Source organism: Narcine bancroftii, chromosome 1, assembly GCF_036971445.1.
Source record: "Narcine bancroftii isolate sNarBan1 chromosome 1, sNarBan1.hap1, whole genome shotgun sequence".
In the NCBI taxonomy this organism is placed as follows: Eukaryota; Metazoa; Chordata; class Chondrichthyes; order Torpediniformes; family Narcinidae; genus Narcine; species Narcine bancroftii.
Genome location: NC_091469.1, coordinates 332,410,172 through 332,429,156, shown reverse-complemented (window position 1 = coordinate 332,429,156; position 18,985 = coordinate 332,410,172). Strand labels below are relative to the sequence as shown.

At 39.7% G+C, this 18,985-nt stretch overlaps 1 protein-coding gene and 1 long non-coding RNA gene across 14 annotated transcripts in view; one reads left to right on the top strand and one right to left on the bottom strand.

Annotated features, from left to right (window-relative positions):
* Positions 1–18,985, bottom strand: part of ulk4 (unc-51 like kinase 4) — a 655,266-nt gene that overhangs the window by 441,399 nt on the left and 194,882 nt on the right. For all 13 annotated transcript variants that reach the window (XR_011348088.1, XM_069908808.1, XM_069908860.1 and 10 more), the window contains exon 18: positions 9,758–9,865. Coding sequence is in view for 12 of the 13 variants with exons in the window: in XM_069908808.1 (XP_069764909.1) it covers positions 9,758–9,865 (108 nt within the window). In the remaining variant the exon portion in view is untranslated. The remainder of the gene's footprint in view (positions 1–9,757; positions 9,866–18,985) is intronic.
* Positions 12,959–17,515, top strand: LOC138748545 (uncharacterized). Its single transcript, XR_011348127.1, has 2 exons — positions 12,959–13,623; positions 16,464–17,515. It is a non-coding gene; the product is annotated as an uncharacterized lncRNA (long non-coding RNA).

Sequence of the window (18,985 nt, the reverse complement as noted above, 5' to 3'; positions counted from 1 at the left end):
CTTTTACCTTAAGCAATCCCTTACCAATCACAGAGCACTTATGGCATAGGGATTGCTTAAGGTAAAATGAGTTTTTTTAAAAAAAGGTTGCCCACCCTGCTCTGGACCATGAGAGCTCAAAGTAGAAAATGAGCACATTGGATGGTGTTCAGCATCTCAAGACCACCCTAGGGAAGTCCAGGGGAGCTTACCCTTCTAAAAACTACCCAACTGCCTCCTCTGTCAGTCACCCCTGCTTTTTCCATGGAAGAGTTTACTCTTCCCACATTGGCCTCATTAACCACATCAGAAATTGCACAATGGGAGCACTCAGTCACCCTCCTCTCCAGGGATTGGCTGAGTAGGAAGTGGTGAGCGATACATGAGAGGGATACCATGGACCTGGTGCCATTGGTCTTCTCCCAGAATTAACATGAGTACCAGAGGACAGGCTATGCATATAGACTATTCCCAGTTCCTGATATCCTAAACTGAGAGATTTAGATCCCACACCAATGTCCAAACGGGTGGTAGCAACCCAAAAATTATGCAGGTATTAAGACCTCAGTTGCAGTTATACCTGCATCAAAATCAGGACTGCCCAAGCTGGAAATATCTTCTTCCAGCAGACTGTGAGAATGATGACCTGCATCCTGTAACCTTGGGTCTCTTGCAAATAGAACTGGGCATATTATTCTAAAATATTTATACAGTAAAAACTCCAATATCCGGCACTCATAGGAATTAGTAGATGCTGGATAAATGTTGGTTGAGACTGCGTTGATTGGGGAACTGACCGCTAAGGGAGCTCCACTTTTAAATGTTTATATTTTTACTTATTTATTTTTCTTGCTGGTTGATTGAATTCTGGATAACAGGGATTTTACAGTATGTATTAATCTTATTTTATGATTATAATGTGATTATTATATGCTGTGTATTTTGTGTGTGTATGCACTGTGGTCAGAGAAATGCTGTATCGCTGGTTGCATCTGTCAAATCAGATGAGAGCCTTGAAGCTGAATTTGCGAAAGGGGTCACATAACAAGGGCACAGTGTCATCAATGAAGGACAACGTGCCAAACTACACTTCCGGTTTTATTGTTGTGACTCCTTGAACTACTATTAGTATTTGCCCTGATAACAGGAGCTCAGAATCTGCCAATTTGGGTATGTTCAAGAACTAAACATCTTTGACCAGGGGTTAACAGCTACATCTGAATACATTGTTGCTTGAAACATTTCCATGGACAGCCAGGAGTGCAACTCCATCTTTTGAAATTAAAGAACTAGATTTTCAAGTGAAAGGAAGGGCAGAAAAAAAACTGAAAGCTATTTTAAAATTATGCAACACAGAATGGAATTAATTGGGTTATTCTCATTTTAAATTTATGGGTGGGAAATCATTCCAGGTGGAAGGCTATAGAATTTGAGAATTATTTTCCTTATTTCTTTTCTGGTTCAACTTTAATAACAGGAAAATAACAGGAAAATCCTCAAAGATTTCTTGAAAGGATGGCACAGTATCATATCTATTTTTGTCAGTTTTCTTGTCATTCCCAATGCCCATAAAAGTCATTGTTCCAAACTGCACATTCATTATTGAGCAGAAAGCATAATAGAAAATCATAACCAAATTTAAAAACAAACAAACTTTAAGATGTACTGAGTTAGAAAGAAAATGCGGTCAGGCTGCAAGAGTGTTTTAAGTACTCTGGAGTTCTGATCAGAGATAAGGAAAACTGACTGTCTGCAATTTTTTTAACCATCTCTAGGTGCAAATTATTATGTAGGTAGTCAAAACATTGGATGCTTCAGGAATTCTCTGATAAAACCAATATGGGTTCTGCGCAATGAGGCACCTGTTTAAATTGTAGTGATTTCTGTCCCTTTTAGAAAGAAAAAACATTGAAGACAGTATTCAAAGCAAAAATTTATGGTCCAATTATTCTCAATCAAATTTGGAACTTCTCTTCCAGAAGTCAAAACTGGGATAAGAAACTAATTGAAAACTGAGGCTGACAGATGTCTTTGTGAAGCATGGACATGAGGAGATGTGGAATAATGGTAACTCATTAAAAAAATATGTAATTGGGGAGGAGTAACGTGATGGAGTAGTGGCTGGACAGTGAACTCCAGCCCTCTCCAGAAAAGTCGGGAAAAACAAAGGAAAACACAAAGGCACAGAAATAAAAGTGGGAAAAAAAGTGAGTATAAAGGTGGAAAGAAGATGGCGACAAAAAAAGAAAAATCGAAAGCAACGGTAAGAGAGGAAGAGAAGACAACGGAGGAAGAAGGTGAAGGCCTTACCTGTTCGAAGAGGCCCGCTGTGGAGAGAGAAACCCGCTCCCTCAGGTCGGTAGATAATGGACTACAAAAATGGCTCGCTGAGCCGAGTAAAAGTGCGCAACCGCGCATGAAAAAAAACACACCAACGGGAGGGGGGGAACAGCTGGGGAGTCGATCTCCACAGCCGGCAACGACAGCTGCAGAACACCTGCAGCAAGAAGAGACCACAGAAGACAATGGAAACAAGAAAGAAGAGAAGAAAAGGGCAACAAAGAAACAACAGATGGCCAACCCAGAGGAAGAAGAAGAGGAAGAGTACAGTGAAATAGAAGAAGAAGAGAAAGGCAAGATAAAGGAGGTACTTTCTCTTATTAAAGGATACATGGAGTCATTTAAAGAATGGCAAACACAGGAATTTAATGATTTAAGAAGAAGAATAAACAACACAGAAGAGAGAATGAATAAAATAGATATGACCTTAACAGAAATGGGAAAGAAAATTGTCAAGATGGAAGAGCGGGCAGTAGCAGCAGAAATGGAGGTAGAAGACTTAAAAAAGAAATTGGAGGAATCTAATAAAAAAGCGATAGAGACACAAGAACTGTTAGCTCAAAAAATAGATATAATGGAAAATTATAACAGAAGAAATAACATAAAGATAGTGGGCCTTAAGGAAGATGAAGAAGGCAAGAATATGAGGGAGTTTATAAAAGATTGGATCCCTAAGACCCTAGGATGTCCAGAACTACAGCAAGAAATGGAAATAGAAAGGGCACAGAGCATTGGCCTCTAAACCACAACCACAACAAAAACCAAGATCTATTGTAGTAAAATTCCTAAGATATACTACAAGAGAAAAGGTACTGGAGAAGACAATGGAAAAAGTAAGAGAGGGCAATAAACCACTGGAGTATAAAGGGCAAAAAATCTTCATTTATCCAGATATAAGTTTTGAACTCCTAAAGAAGAGAAAAGAGTTCAATACAGCAAAGGCGATTTTATGGAAGAAAGGGTATAAATTTATACTAAAGCATCCAGCGGTATTGAAAATATTTATTCCAGGACAACAAAACAGACTATTCACGGACCCAGAAGAAGCACGAAAATTTGCAGAACAATTACAAAAATAGACTGAGGGATGAAGACGGGTAATGAGAGTAAAAATGATCACGATTGATATGTATGTGGGTAAAGAGGTATAAGAGTGAATAGATAAAATGTGCATACGTGAAGGTATCTGTACTTGGAGGAAAATATAGATAGTATAGACAAGAATGAATAAGGGAAGGTAATGGAATAGAGAGAATAAGGAGGGAATTAAAAGAGTGACCTTTGTTACATATGAAAAGTGAAATCTTTTCTGGGGAGGGCTGGGTGGGGAGAAATAGCGGTCACTGCAAAATCAGTTGACGCTTGCGAGTGAATTCGCAAACCCAAATGGAGAGGGGAGATGTGGTTGTCCGACAAGGGATAAAGGACAACTCAGGAGGGGAAGGGGAGATTGGGGATAAAGAAGATATAAATAGGAGAATAAGGAAAATGTTAGATGTTGTAGGAATGTTGTCTTAGAAAGAGTTGAAAATAAGAAAACAGAAATGGAAAAGGAGGAAAGGTAATGATGGAAAAACGGAAGCAGAAGATAAACAAAGTATAAAATGGCTACGCTGAACTATATGACTTTAAATATTAATGGAATACATAACCAAATTAAAAGGAAGAAACTACTAAATTTACTGAAAAAGGAAAAAATTGATATAGCATTTGTCCAAGAAACACACTTAACTGAATTGGAGCACAAGAAATTAAAGAGAGATTGGGTAGGACATGTAACAGCAGCATCATATAATTCAAAAGCAAGAGGAGTGGCTATATTAATTAGTAAAAATGTGCCATTTAAAATAGAAGAGGAAATAATAGATCCAGCAGGGAGATATGTTATGATAAAATGTCAGATATATTCGGAGTTTTGGAATCTACTTAATGTATATTCATCTAACGAAGAAGATCAAAAGTTTATGCAAGATATCTTTTTGAAGGTAGCTAATACGCAAGGGAACATACTAATAGGAGGGGATTTCAACCTGAATTTGGATCCAAATATGGATAAAAATTAACAGGAAGAACAAAGTAACCAAATTTATAATTAAATCAATGCAAGAAATGAAACTTTTGGATATATGGAGGAAACAAAACCCAAAAGAAAAGGAATACTCATACTACTCGGCTAGACATAAAACATACTCAAGAATAGACCTATTTTTGTTATCAGCTAGTATGCAGGATAGAGTAAGAAAAACAGAATATAAAGTGAGAATACTATCGGACCATTCACCCTTAATATTGACAGTAAAGCTAGAGGACATCCCTCCAAGAATGTATAGATGGAGATTAAACCCCATGCTACTTAAAAGACAGGATTTTAGAGAATTTATTGAAAAACAATTAAAAATGTATTTTGAAGTAAATACGGAATCAGTGGAAGATAAGTTTATACTATGGGACGCAATGAAAGCATTCATTAGAGGGCAAATAATAAGCTATGTAACCAAGATGAAGAAGGACTATAATCAGGAAACAGAGCAGTTGGAAAGGGAAATAGTAAACATAGAAAAAAAATTAGCAATGAAGGAAGATACAACTAAAAGAAGAGAATTGGCAGATAAAAAAATAAAATATGAAACATTACAAACATATAAGGTAGAGAAGAATATAATGAAGACAAAACAGAAATATTATGAACTAGGGGAAAAAACGCACAAAATCCTAGCATGGCAGCTTAAGACAGAACAAGCTAAGAAAATGGTATTGGCATCAAGGAAAAAAGACAAACAAATTACATATAATCCAAAAGAAATTAAGGAAAACTTTAGAGAATTCTATGAACAATTATACCGAACTGAAAACGAAGGGAAAGAAGGGAAAATAGAGGAATTTTTGACTAAAATTGAACTACCAAAACTACAAATAGAGGAACAAAATAAATTAACAGAACCATTTGGAGTAGTAGAAATACAAGAGATAATAAAAAAATTACCAAATAATAAGACACCAGGAGAGGATGGATTTCCAATAGAATTCTACAAAACATTTAAAGACTTATTAATACCGCCCCTCCTGGATGTAATCAACCAGATTGATGAAACACAAAGCTTACCAGATTCTTGTAAAACAGCAATAATTACAGTAATACTAAAACAAGGGAAAGATCCACTCTTACCAGCATCATATAGACCAATATCTTTGCTAAACACAGACTATAAGATAATAGCTAAACTATTAGCAAACAGATTAGCAGAACAGGTACCGAAAATGGTAAATTTAGACCAAACTGGATTTATCAAAAAAAGACGCACAACAGACAATATTTGTAAAATTTATTAACTTAATTCATGCAGTAGAAGGAAATAAAGCACCTGCAGTAGCAGTTGCTTTAGACGCAGAGAAGGCCTTCGGCAGAGTAGAATGGAATTATTTGTTCAAAGTATTGCAAAAATTCAGTTTACCGGAGAAGTATATTAATTGGATTAAAGCATTATATAAGGGACCGTTAGCGAAAGTGACAGTAAATGGACATGTATCAAAGCAATTTAACTTAAGCAGGTCAACGCGGCAGGGATGCCCACTATCACCTTTATTGTTTGCGCTAGCTATAGAACCACTAGCAGAATTGATAAGAATAGATAATAATATAAAAGGAATAAAAATAAAAGACAGGGAATATAAAATCAGTCTATTTGCAGATGATGTTACAGTGTACTTAACAGAACCAGAACTATCAATAAAAGAATTATATAAGAAATTGAAGGAATATGGAGAAGTGTCGGGTTACAAGATAAATGTAAATAAAAGTAAAGCAATGCCTATGAATAAGGCGGATTTCTCAAAATTTAAGAAGGAATCTCCATTCAGATGGCAAATACAGGCAATAAGATACCTAGGTGTACAAATAAACAAAAATCTAGGCCAATTATATAAACTCAATTATAATCCACTAATGAAAAAATTACAGGACGATTTAGAGCATTGGAAAGATCTACCACTAACACTGATAGGAAGGATAAACTGTATTAAAATGAACATTTTTCCAAGGATATTATACTTATTTCAGGCACTGCCAATACAACTGACAGAAAAATTCTTCAAAGAGTTAAAGAAAATAATAAGGAAATTTTTATGGAGAGGGGGGAAACCGAGGATAGCACTAGATAAATTAACAGAATGGTATAAACAAGGAGGCTTACAATTGCCAAACTTTAAAAATTATTATAGAGCCGCACAATTACGATACCTATCAGATTTTTATCAAACAAGGGAAAAACCAGACTGGACGAGATTAGAATTAGATAAAATAGGGGAAAAGATACCTGAACACATATTATATAAATGGGACGAAAAATTGGTACAACATAGAACTTCTCCAGTATTACATCATCTCCTCAATATTTGGAAGAAGATCCATGTAGAAAGAAATAAAACAAATTATCAATTACCAAAACTAATATGGACGCAAAATAAGCTACTCCCTTTTACAATAGACAACCTTTCCTTTAGAGAATGGGGGAAAAAAAAGGGATTAAAAGAATACAAAATTGTTTTTCAGGAAGTAGATTCTTATCCTTTGAACAAATGAGAGATAAGTACAATATAACTGGACATACAGCGCTGGCATATTACCAACTGAGATCCTACTTGAAGGATAAATTAGGAAGCAATTTGAGTTTACCAGAGGGAAGTAACCTTGAATTTGTGATTACAGACACAATGTTAATCAAAAGATTTATAACAAATATGTATATTAAACTGCAAGAAAAGGAGAATGAGGAAACAAATGGTAAAACTAAACAAAAATGGGAACAAGATTTAAATATAAAGATAAAAAAGGAAACATGGGAGAAATTATGTTCTGGAACGATGAGAAATACAATAAATACGAGGCTACGTATGATACAATATAATTGGTTACACAGACTATACATTACACCGCAAAAGTTAAATAAATTGGACCCAACAGTATCTGATAGATGTTTTCGATGTAATAAAAAAAAAAAAGAAATGGGAACAACAATTCATGCAATCTGGACATGTGAGAGAGTAGAAAAATTTTGGGATGATCTCAATCAGATATTAAATAAAGTAACAGAAAACAATATACCAAAGAATCCAGAGATCTTTCTCCTAAGTAACATAAAAAAACAAAGAATTTGGAATTGATTTGGAGGATGCACAAAAAAGATTTGTTAAGATAGCCCTAGCCGTAGCAAAAAAATGTATTATGTCAACCTGGAAATTGGAAGATAATTTGAAAATACAACAATGGTATATAGAAATGAATAAATGTATTCCATTAGAAAAAATAACATATAGTTTAAGAAATAATATTGAAATATTCGAACAAGTATGGGAGCCTTACATTAAATACAATAGCGAAAACCTACCGGGGACAAACATTACCTAAGTTGATGGAAGGAGAAGGAAAGAAAAGAATGGACTCTGTAGAATTTCTGGTGTATTTTTGTTGAATGACAACATTGTCTGACTGAATTAATGCAACCTAGATTGTATACCTAAAATGGATGAGGTGGGGGGGTGGCTTGGAAGGAGGGAGTGGGGGGGGGGGAGAAAAAGTCACTGTAAATGTGTGAAAAAGAAAAAGTGTATATCATGGCTAATGTGATTTATGGTGTGAAAAATAAAAAATTTAAAAAAAAAATGTAATTAAATTAGGATACAAATCAGCCATCTACTTTACTGGCATAATGGGCCTGGCCTGGAGGCCCAGTCTTGTACATGGACTGCCCCAACACAAGTTGCAAAGTTTGCCTCCATAATGGATCTCTACGCATTTCCAATTAAATAACTCTGTGCCTTTGTGATTAAACAATAGCTAAAGATATTTCTTAACAACTTCGACAGGAGCCCATTGAAAGCATCGGAGCTGGGTGCATCAAAGCATGGTATAGGAGCTGCTCTGCTCAAGGTTGGAAGGAGCTACAGAAGGTGGTGAATGCAGGGCAAAGCATCCAATGATTCCATTTGCACCTCCTGCTACCAAGGAAAACCACCTTCTATAACTCCTTCTGACCTTGAGCAGAGCAGCTCCTGTACCATGCCGTGATGCACTCAGCTTGAATTCTTAGAGGGGGCCACCTGTCAAAGTTGTTAAGGAATAGCTTTAACTATTGTTTAATCACAAAGACACAGAATTATTTAATTAGTCATGTATAATCAGAGATCCATTTTGGAGACAAACTTTGAAACTCATGCTGGGGCAATGCAAGTTCACAAATGGGCCTCCAGCAAATCTCCAACAATTCCATCCACACCTCCCGCTGTCAGGGAACGGCAGCCAAAATAATGAAGCTACCATCATACTCTGGACACCTCCTTTCTCCCATTGGGGAGAAAAGTGTGAAAACATGGACCAATAGGCTAAAAGACAGTTTATTTCCCACAGCCATCAGGCTCCTGAATGAACCTTACAATACTGTTCTCATGTTGCATTTGTTTTGTACCAATTGATTTGCACTGAAATCCTGCACATTTTAATGTGCTCTTGCTCTTCCACTTTGTGCTGCTGTGTACACATGAGGGTTGACTTTCTGGACTGTTCTCAAAATGAATACACACTGTACCAGATATCATATTATAATAAACTTAAAACTCCTGATGCTACTGTGTTAGACCATTTATCTAGAAAGTATTTGACTTAATTCTACCAAAACTGTTGGTGGAAACATCTGACTTTCTTATAATATGATCTGCAATGTGTGTGGTGCTGGTGGGTAAACTATAACGTGATCTGCAATGTGTGGTGCTGCTGGGCAAATTGTAACGTGATCTGCAGTGTGTGTGGTGCTGGTGGGCAAACTAGATAATGATCTGCAATGTGTTTTGGTGCTGATGGGCAAACTATAACATGATCTGCAGTGTGTGGTGCTGGTGGGCAAACTATTAAGCCCAAAATTACAGCTCCCATCCAGATCAGACTCCTACACAACAAAGTCGATCAGAAACTCATTTACGGACTCCTACTTAGCATTTAATTTATTGATGAATATTTATTTTCTGTATTGCAGTTTGTTTGCATTTTCTTCTTGCTTACATTTTGTTTTTGAATATGTATCTTTTCTGGAGTAAGTTTTTTTGCACTACCCATATGTGGCAATTTCTGCCTAGATCGCAGGAAAAAGGATCCCAAGGTTGTATGTGATGTCGTGTATATACTCTGTCCATAAATTTGAACTTTGTCTAGCCCATTAACAAAGATTCTGATGCAAGGCTCTGTAAATGCAAGGAGTCGTTGTATTTCAACTTCTATGAAAAATTGCCTTAAAGATGAAACCTCGTCCACTGTAAGCAGAAGATAAATTAGACTTTATCTAATTATTTTTCTCCAATCAATTAACATCCACATCAGCTATATCCTTGCAGGATACCAAAAGTCATAGAGAGGATGCATTTTGCAACACTAAATAGTATCTTATTTTACCTGGGTAGCCACAAGATACACAAGTTCTCCCAGAGCAGGTAGCAGGCACTTTTTAAGTTTGGTATTCCTGAAGTTCTCACGGATCAACTCGGTTAGTATCACCACAGTCTGAATAATAAAGGAGAATTTGCAAAGTATGTTACAGTATGTATGCCAATAGCTGCATTACAAACATTTACAATATTTACAATGTATATAAAATCCCATGTAACTGCATCACTGCCTAATTCTGGAACTGTACAATCTCAGAACACATGTCACTGCAGAGTACAGTAAAGACTGCTGAGGGGATTATGGGGGTCTCTCTCTCTGCCATGTTGGACATTTATAATGGCTGTTGTTTGCGGAAAGCCATAAAGATCATGAAGGACTTCACACACCCTTCCTGCAATTTGTTCTCGTTCCTGCCATCCGGGAAGAGATACCAATGCATTCAGGTCCTCACGACCAGATTATGAGACAGCCTTGAGGCTTCTGATCTCCAGGGACACAGGACTAGCAAATTTAACATGATATTTATAAGTGGTATGTTATTTATGATGTGTTATTTATAAAATGTTTGAGGTAATTTATCCATGTAAATAACCAGCACCACAGCCCAGAGAAAGGCTATCTTGTTTTCACTGTATACAAGATTTATGGCATGGACGACAAATAAGTGCGACTTGACTAGAAAAGAAGTGGACAAAGAGTGGCATGGCTATGCTCACAAATAACACCCTTCAGGGCTCATCCAGTGAAGCAATACAGGTAGAGCTCGCCAATAAGAAAGGGGCAATCATAATGATGGGACTTTTTACTACAGGCCTCGCAATAGTCAGTGAGAAACAGAAACAGATATATGGGCACCTTATGGAAAGATGTTTTTTAAAAAAAAAAAACAGGACGATCGTAATGGGTGACTTTATTCTTCCCAATACTAACTGGGACACCTTGACCTTGGATGGGGCAGAAATTGCTTGTGGCGACCAACAGAGTTTCTGGAAATAGGTTGAAGATAATCCAACCAGGAAAGGAGGTTTGAAATTCCACTGGCGAGAAGGATCAAGAAAATTACCATGTACTTTATGCATGCATAAAAAACACGAGCGTCACCAAGGAGAGGGTAGGACAACTCAACATCAAGGAAGGGAATTTATGCCTGCAGCCAGAGGAAGTGGATGTGACATTAAATAAGTAAGGAATGAGTAAATGAAGTGGGTTATTGTCACTAAATGAGTGCTTTGCATCAGAATTCACCAGGGAAAAGGACAAGGGATAGAGAGATTAGTGCAAGTTCTGCTAATGTTCTAGGGCACATTGATATCAAGGAGAAGGTGCAATAAACTAATATGCTGGAGAATCTCAGATCACACAGCATCCATAGGGCCTGAAGTTGGGCATATTTTACACCTGAAGAAGGGCTCAGGCTAAAGCATTGGTTATCCTCAACTTCCAGTGGATGTTGCATGTTCTCCTGAGTTTCTCCAGCACATTTATGTATTGCACTGGACCCCAGCATCTGCAGACTTGTTTAAGATCAAGGAGAAGCTTTGGGTCTGCTGAAAAACATCAAGGTGGATATGTACCCAGGACAAGATGGGTACAGAGACCCACAGGAGACTGCAAATGTTGGAATCTAAAACTAAACACAATTTGCTGGAGGAACACAGCGGCTCGAGAAAAAGTGTGGTTAACGTTTTGAGCCAAAACCTTTTATCGAGGCTGGTTAAATGTAAAAGAAAGCCAGGGTAAAGAGGGGAGAGTGGGACAGGTGCTCCATGTAGGATTGAAGAACCAGGCAGAGGTGAAACATGAGGAACAGATGCAGAGGATTAGCAGATGCCAGACATAGAGGCAAGAAAAACAAAAGGTCAGATAGGGGGAGACGAGTCATCCAGGGTGATCTAACTCGGGTTTATTGAGGGAAGTGTGATAGTGCAGATTCCATCACCGATGTATATTGTAGTATAGGATGGCTGTGATTGGCTGAGAGCGTAGCCACACCTACTGGCAGGTCTTAAAGGGTTGCTCCTAGCCAGACCCAGATCATTCTGGACTGGTCAACCTACATGTGATACGCTCCAGTCTTTTGTTAATAAAAGCCTTGGTTCAGATCAACAAGTCTTTGATTCTTTCGACGTGCAGTACAGGAAACAAGAAAGAAGATTGCTAGCACCTTGACAGAGATATTTGTATCCTCCTTAGCCACAGGCAAGGTCCCAGAGGACTGAAAAGTAGCTCCTTTGTTCAAGGGTACTAATCACAAATCAGGAAATTATAGGCCATGGTAGGGAAGTCATTAGAGAGGAGTCTTAAATATTTGCTTGTATTTGGAAAAGCACAGACTTATTAGGTATTGTCAGAATTGTGCAGGTCATGTCTTAAAAAACCTGATTGAGTTTTTCATGGAGGTGATAAAGATCATTGGGAGTTGAGCAGTGAATATGATCTACATGGACTTAGCATGGTCTCCCATGCAGAAGATTAAGACACAGAGAAGTAGCTTGGATTCAAAACTGGTTTTCCCATAGAAAACCGGGTAGAGGTGGACACACACACACACACACACACACACACACACACACACACACACACACACACACACACACACACACACACACACACACACACACACACACACACTCTTAGCGGCACTGATGCAAGACCTTAAACTCCATAAAAGAAGAAATGCATGGAGATAGGGTGGTAAAGAAGGCATACATCATCAGTCAGGGCAATGAGTGTAGAAGCCTAGAAGTCATATACTAGCTGTATAAAACATTGATTGGGCCTCATTTGGAATATTGTGTGTGGGTCTGGTGACTATATTACAGCAAATAATGTGGAGGCTTTGGAGAAGCTACAGAAGAGATTCACCAGGCTGTTGTTTGAATGAGAGAACATTAGCTTTCAGGAGAGGTTGAACAAACTTGTTCTCTCTGGAGCTTTGGAGGGTGAGGGGGCAAACCAATTGAATTGTATAAAAATTGAGAGCCTGTGGCGGCGCACATCCTCATGGCGAACCAGCCCCACTTGTATTGCCACATGGCGGGGCAGCCATGGGGAAATGGCGTCGTCAGAGGTTTCTGTCTGACTCCAGCATCCCTTCCAGTGCGCACCCTGGGCAGCGATTATGATGTCACAATGCACCAGGTGACTGAGCTCATGCTGCCCTTAAAGGGGCGTGCTGAATTAGAATAAAAACAGTCGTTAATGACCTTCAGTGTGGTGGCAGTGATTTCTTTCAGCTCCTGCAAGTGCCACAAGTCATTGATAATGTCTTTTTCAGGATATCAAAGTCAAATATGAGACAGCACCATTTTAAAGAGAGAATGGGGGAAACGTAAAAGGAGAAACTCTTTCTGTAGTAAAGAAACATAACCAATGTTTCAGGTCTAAGCCCCTTGCCAAGGTATGAGCAAAATGCAGCAGACTCTTGAATAAAATGGTGGGGGGAGGATCAGGGGAAGGAGCAGAGTCACGGGCAAGAGGATATGGATGGGAGAAGAGGAGGAAAAAGCTGAGAAGTGATGGGGTCGGTTGTTGGGTGGGTGGGGGGGGGGTGTGGAAAGGGAAGTCCTCTGAATAGAGAGGGAAGGGATTGTGGAGCTGGAGGATTACAGACCGAGGGATGGAGGAAAGAGGGAAACAGTGGACTGGCCTATCAGAAACCAGAGAAGCAAAAGCAAGCAGCCCCAAAACATTGGTTATGTATCTTTGCTACATAGTGCATAACTTGTTGAGTTTCTCCAGCAATTTTGTTTAAACTACAATCAAAACGTCTGCAGACTTTCTTGTTTAACAGAAATTATAGAGTGCCTGGAACATGTTGCCATGCGAGGTGGTGGAAACAGATATCAGTGATGGTTGAGACATTTGGACAGGTACAATATTCACAGAAAGGAGGGATGTAAATCACGTACAGGCAGATGCGATTAGTTTAATTTGGCTCATGAGGTGCTCAGTTCTGTGCAATACACAAACATGCTGGAGAACCTCACCAGGTCATGCAGTTTCCATAGGAAGTAAAGGGTAACCAACATCCCTTCTCATCCCGCCTCTGCCTTTCACAGGGTCCAATCCCTCCTTGACTCCCTAGTCCACATCTCCCTCCCCATTACTCACCCATGGCACCACAGGAGACCTCCACGTACGCCCACACCTCCTTCCTCACCACAATTCAGGACCCAAAACAGTCCTTCCAAGTAAAGCAACACTTCACTTGTGATTTTGCAGTGGTCATCTACTGAGCCCAATGTGGCCTCCTTTACATCAGAGAAACTAGATCGCTTTGTTGAGCACCTCAACTCTGTCCGCTGCAATAGTGGGTATCTCCCAGTGGCCACCCATTTCAATTCTCTGTCCCATTCATGACAGCCAGACTGAGATCACCTGCAAATTGGAGGAACAGCACCTCATCTTCCATCTGGGCACCCTCCAACCAGATGGCATTAACATCAACTTCTCTGGTTTCCTTTGCCCTCCATCTATCTGTAAGACTCCTAGCTTGGTCTCTCTCTTCCCTTTTCTGTCTCAGTTCCCCTAGCTTTATATTCACACAGCCAAACCGCCCCCTCCCCCCACCTTTCCCCAATTAATTCTCACCTCTCCTCTCTCCTGTCAATATCCAACCAACACATTTGGTCTTTACTCCTCCCCCTGCCCATTCTTCCCTTCTCCCCAGCCTTTCGATTCAGGCACATGCCTGTTTTTTTACTCGTATCTTGAAGGGCTCAGGCCAAAAACATCAGTTCTATATCTTTACCTCTTGTGGACACTGCAAGACCAGCTGAGATCCTCGGGCACTTCTGTGTTTTTACCACAATCACAGCGTCTGCAGACTGGCATGTTTCAAGCAACTTTTCAGGCCTGAGCCCTTTGTCTGGAATCTGCCTGTCACGATCCTTGACAAAAGGGCTTGTGTCCGATATGATGATTGCTTTTTACCTCCTATGGGTGCTGCATGACCTGTGAGTTTCTCCAGCACATTTTTACTTGCCCTTGACCCCAGTATCTACAGACTTTCTTGTTTAACTCCTGTTCCTTTGAATGCACTGTCCAATTTCTTCTTTCTTTCTTCTTTGGCTTGGCTTCGCGGACGAAGATTTATGGAGGGGGTAAAAAAGTCCACGTCAGCTGCAGGCTCGTTTGTGGCTGACCAGTCCGATGCGGGACAGGCAGACACGATTGCAGCGGTTGCAAGGGAAAATTGGTTGGTTGGGGTTGGGTGTTGGGTTTTTCCTCCTTTGCCTTTTGTCAGTGAGGTGGGCTCTGCGGTCTTCTTCAAAGGAGGCTGCTGCCCGCCAAACTGTGAGGCGCCAAGATGCACGGTTTGAGGCGTTATCAGCCCACTGGCGGTGGTCAATGTGGCAGGCACCAAGAGATTTCTTTAGGCAGTCCTTGTACCTTTTCTTTGGTGCACCTCTGTCACGGTGGCCAGTGGAGAGCTCGCCATATAATACGATCTTGGGAAGGCGATGGTCCTCCATTCTGGAGACGTGACCCATCCAGCGCAGCTGGATCTTCAGCAGCGTGGACTCGATGCTGTCGACCTCTGCCATCTCGAGTACCTCGACGTTAGGGGTGTGAGCGCTCCAATGGATGTTGAGGATGGAGCGGAGACAACGCTGGTGGAAGCGTTCTAGGAGCCGTAGGTGGTGCCGGTAGAGGACCCATGATTCGGAGCCGAACAGGAGTGTGGGTATGACAACGGCTCTGTATACGCTTATCTTTGTGAGGTTTTTCAGTTGGTTGTTTTTCCAGACTCTTTTGTGTAGTCTTCCAAAGGCGCTATTTGCCTTGGCGAGTCTGTTGTCTATCTCATTGTCGATCCTTGCATCTGATGAAATGGTGCAGCCGAGATAGGTAAACTGGTTGACCGTTTTGAGTTTTGTGTGCCCGATGGAGATGTGGGGGGGCTGGTAGTCATGGTGGGGAGCTGGCTGATGGAGGACCTCAGTTTTCTTCAGGCTGACTTCCAGGCCAAACATTTTGGCAGTTTCCGCAAAGCAGGACGTCAAGCGCTGAAGAGCTGGCTCTGAATGGGCAACTAAAGCGGCATCATCTGCAAAGAGTAGTTCACGGACAAGTTTCTCTTGTGTCTTGGTGTGAGCTTGCAGGTGTCTCAGATTGAAGAGACTGCCATCCGTGCGGTACCGGATGTACAGTTCTTGTAATTAGTCATGCTCCAGTTCACAAAAGTGGTTATTTTTAATAGATACATGTACATTCTTTAGGGATCTAAATGCAATCAATCATTGTATTGTGGCTGTTTGGGTTAAAGAAAATTACACAACTATTCATATTTTAACTTGTTTTTCATTGACTTCAGCACTGTTCACAAGGATTGCAGTTTATAATGCTCTGATTCACTTTCTCACTTTGAATTTCAACATCCTTGTAACAAAAGCCAATGGTTCATTAAACTTCAATGAATGGTATATTTACCTGAGCAGAATTTGTGCACCTGAACATACAGTTCCCTTTATCCTTTCATGCTTCATTGTTCTCATCAAAATAATGTAAGACTTAAGATTTCACACTTCTTGACAAAGAATGGCAAACAGATGTGCCTTTGTAACAGCCTACATTCATCTATAGAATATTTCTCAGTGCAGTGATGACCATTTGGCCAACAGTGCTGATGTTATCACCATGAAAGAGCAACATAATGTCTTTCCTCAATGCTTGTTACTGATAATTTTGCCACTTTGTTTGTTTTCAGGTAACTGATCTTTTGCACTGGTGACTGAATCTTTTGAAATTCCAAATTACACTTTAAGGTTTAGTTTATTCCAAAACTGATCCTGGGCTCCCTGATCAGGGAAAGATCCTCTCTACATATAATCTACCAAACTCTGCTAAGAACTTTGCTTCGATGAGATCTCCCCTCATTCATCTCAAGAAATGGGTGTCCCAATCTCTCCACATGTGAACAAACCTGCCATCCAGAGGATGAGTTTGGTGAAATTTCAGCTGCATTTGCTTCATGACAAGTTTTCACTTTTTCAAATAAGGAGACCAAAGATGTATATGATATTCCAGGTGGCACCGAACCAAGGTCCAATGTAATTACAGTGCAACATCTCAATACCCTTTGTGAGGTGACAGAAAGCCCATTTGTGTTGGTAGCAGAACATCATCAAGCACAATCACACTGTGCTCAGTCTGCTCCTGATCACGCAAGTGACCCATGACTACAACACCACATCCAGTTCCAAAAGCATCAGGTTTGCAGATGATACAACAGCAGCTGGCTTCATCAACAACAGCGATGAATCGCAATGCAGGAAAGAAATGGAAAATCTTGTGGAATGTGCGAGAATAACAACCAGAGTCTCAATGTGGGCAAGATGAAGGAGATGATTGTGGACTTCAGGAGGACCAGGAATGACCTCTTTCCACTACACATTAATATCTTGGTAATGGAGGGAGTAGAGCACAAGTTCCTCAGAGTCAACTTAAGAAATGACCTATCGTGGCCACACATCTCCTCACTTATCAAGAAGTGATTACACTTTCTGAGAAGACTGAGGCAGACAAGGACACCATTATGTAAATCTACAGGACTTCTAACAGCTGTATGCAGTGTGGTAGGGTTGCTGCTGAGCATGGTTCAGAGGTTAATCCACAGGAACATAAGAGTGGCAGTGAGGATCACTGGGGCTCCCCCCCCCCCCGAAAATTCTGACAAATATACATTGCTCAGTCTCTTTGACATTCTTCATGTCAAATAAATCTAAAAGGGAGTTTATAAAAGGTTCCCTTTAAGACTTGTGTTTGTTTCTCTTCCTTCACTGTGAAAATAGTTGGAAAATGTGAACATAATTAGTTTAACAGAAAATAATGAAAACACTCAACAGATCTGGCAGCATCTGTGGCCTTTCTGGTAACCACAGTTTCAGTGTGAAACATTATCTAAGTTTCTCTTTCTACAGATGCTGTCTGAACATATAAAGCATTTTCTGTTTTTGCTTCAGATTTCCAACATCTGTAATGTTTGCTTTTTATTTTATAAGATAATAAGGATGCATTTCCTTTTTTTGCTCCTGTTAAACCCAACTAAATTTATTGGAGTTTAGTTGTTCAGCACAGACACAGATTATTTGGTCTCATGTCATGGCTTAGCTACACTGCCCTTCATTATGTTTGGGACAAAACACTTTTTTTTCCTTTATTTGCCCATAGATTTAAATTTCTAATCAAATGATTCACATGGAATGAAACTACACATTCCAGATTTATTCAAGGTTATTTGTATACATTTTGGTTTGACCATGCAGAAATTACAGCACTTTTTGAACATAGTCCCCTCATTTCAGGGTACTGTAATGTTTGGGACATTTGGCTTCACAGGTGTTTGTGAGCACTCAGGTATGTTGAATTGCTTCATTGGTGCAGGTATAAGAGAGCTAGGCTTGATTCTAAGCTTTTGATCACCTTTGGAGTCTGTAGCTGCAATCTTTCAACATGAGGAGCAGAGATGTGCCAATGAAAGTTACAGAAGCCATTATGAGGCTCAACAACAAGAACAAAACAGTAAGATATCGTCCAAACCTTAGGATTACCAAAATAGACAGGAAGGCATCCACTGCTGATGACAGAAGAAGTCTCATCACTAAAAAAAAAATCCCCAAACGCCTGTCGGAAAGACCAGAAACACTCTGCAGGAGGCAGGTGTGGATGTGTTAATTATGTTTTTTTAAAAAACACAAAAATTCCGCAATATTTCCAAAAGGAAGACCCGCCATTAACTCGGCTTTGGCCATTTACACCGAAATGAACAAAGTTGGCATTTTTTCGGGTCAGTGTATCTTTTTTACACAGCAAGCTGGCTTTCTAGAAGCAAAAGAGGAATAACATACCATATTTGACAGCATGTTAGACCCACTTTTTTTCCCCAAAAAATGGTTCAAAAGTAGTCCCCAAGTCTTTTATGCGAGGTTGACATTAAGGTGATAATGGTGAGTAATGCTGACAGTCCCTGCACTGGTCATTGTTGTGTTGAGAAAGTGTCAAGATCATGAGAGACGAGTCTGGAAACAAGGGTTTGCTATCAAACGTTACTTTTATTAACACACAACAATTAATAGAAAAGTGTGGGAAAATGATAGTGGGAATAAAAGATGCGTTAAATTATAAGAGCATAGGAAAAATGCACACAATTTAATGAGACATAAGCACAAAATTCATAAGAGTGTGGGGAAAACCCAGTGCAAGTATTGATCAGTAGTGGATTTCAAGTTT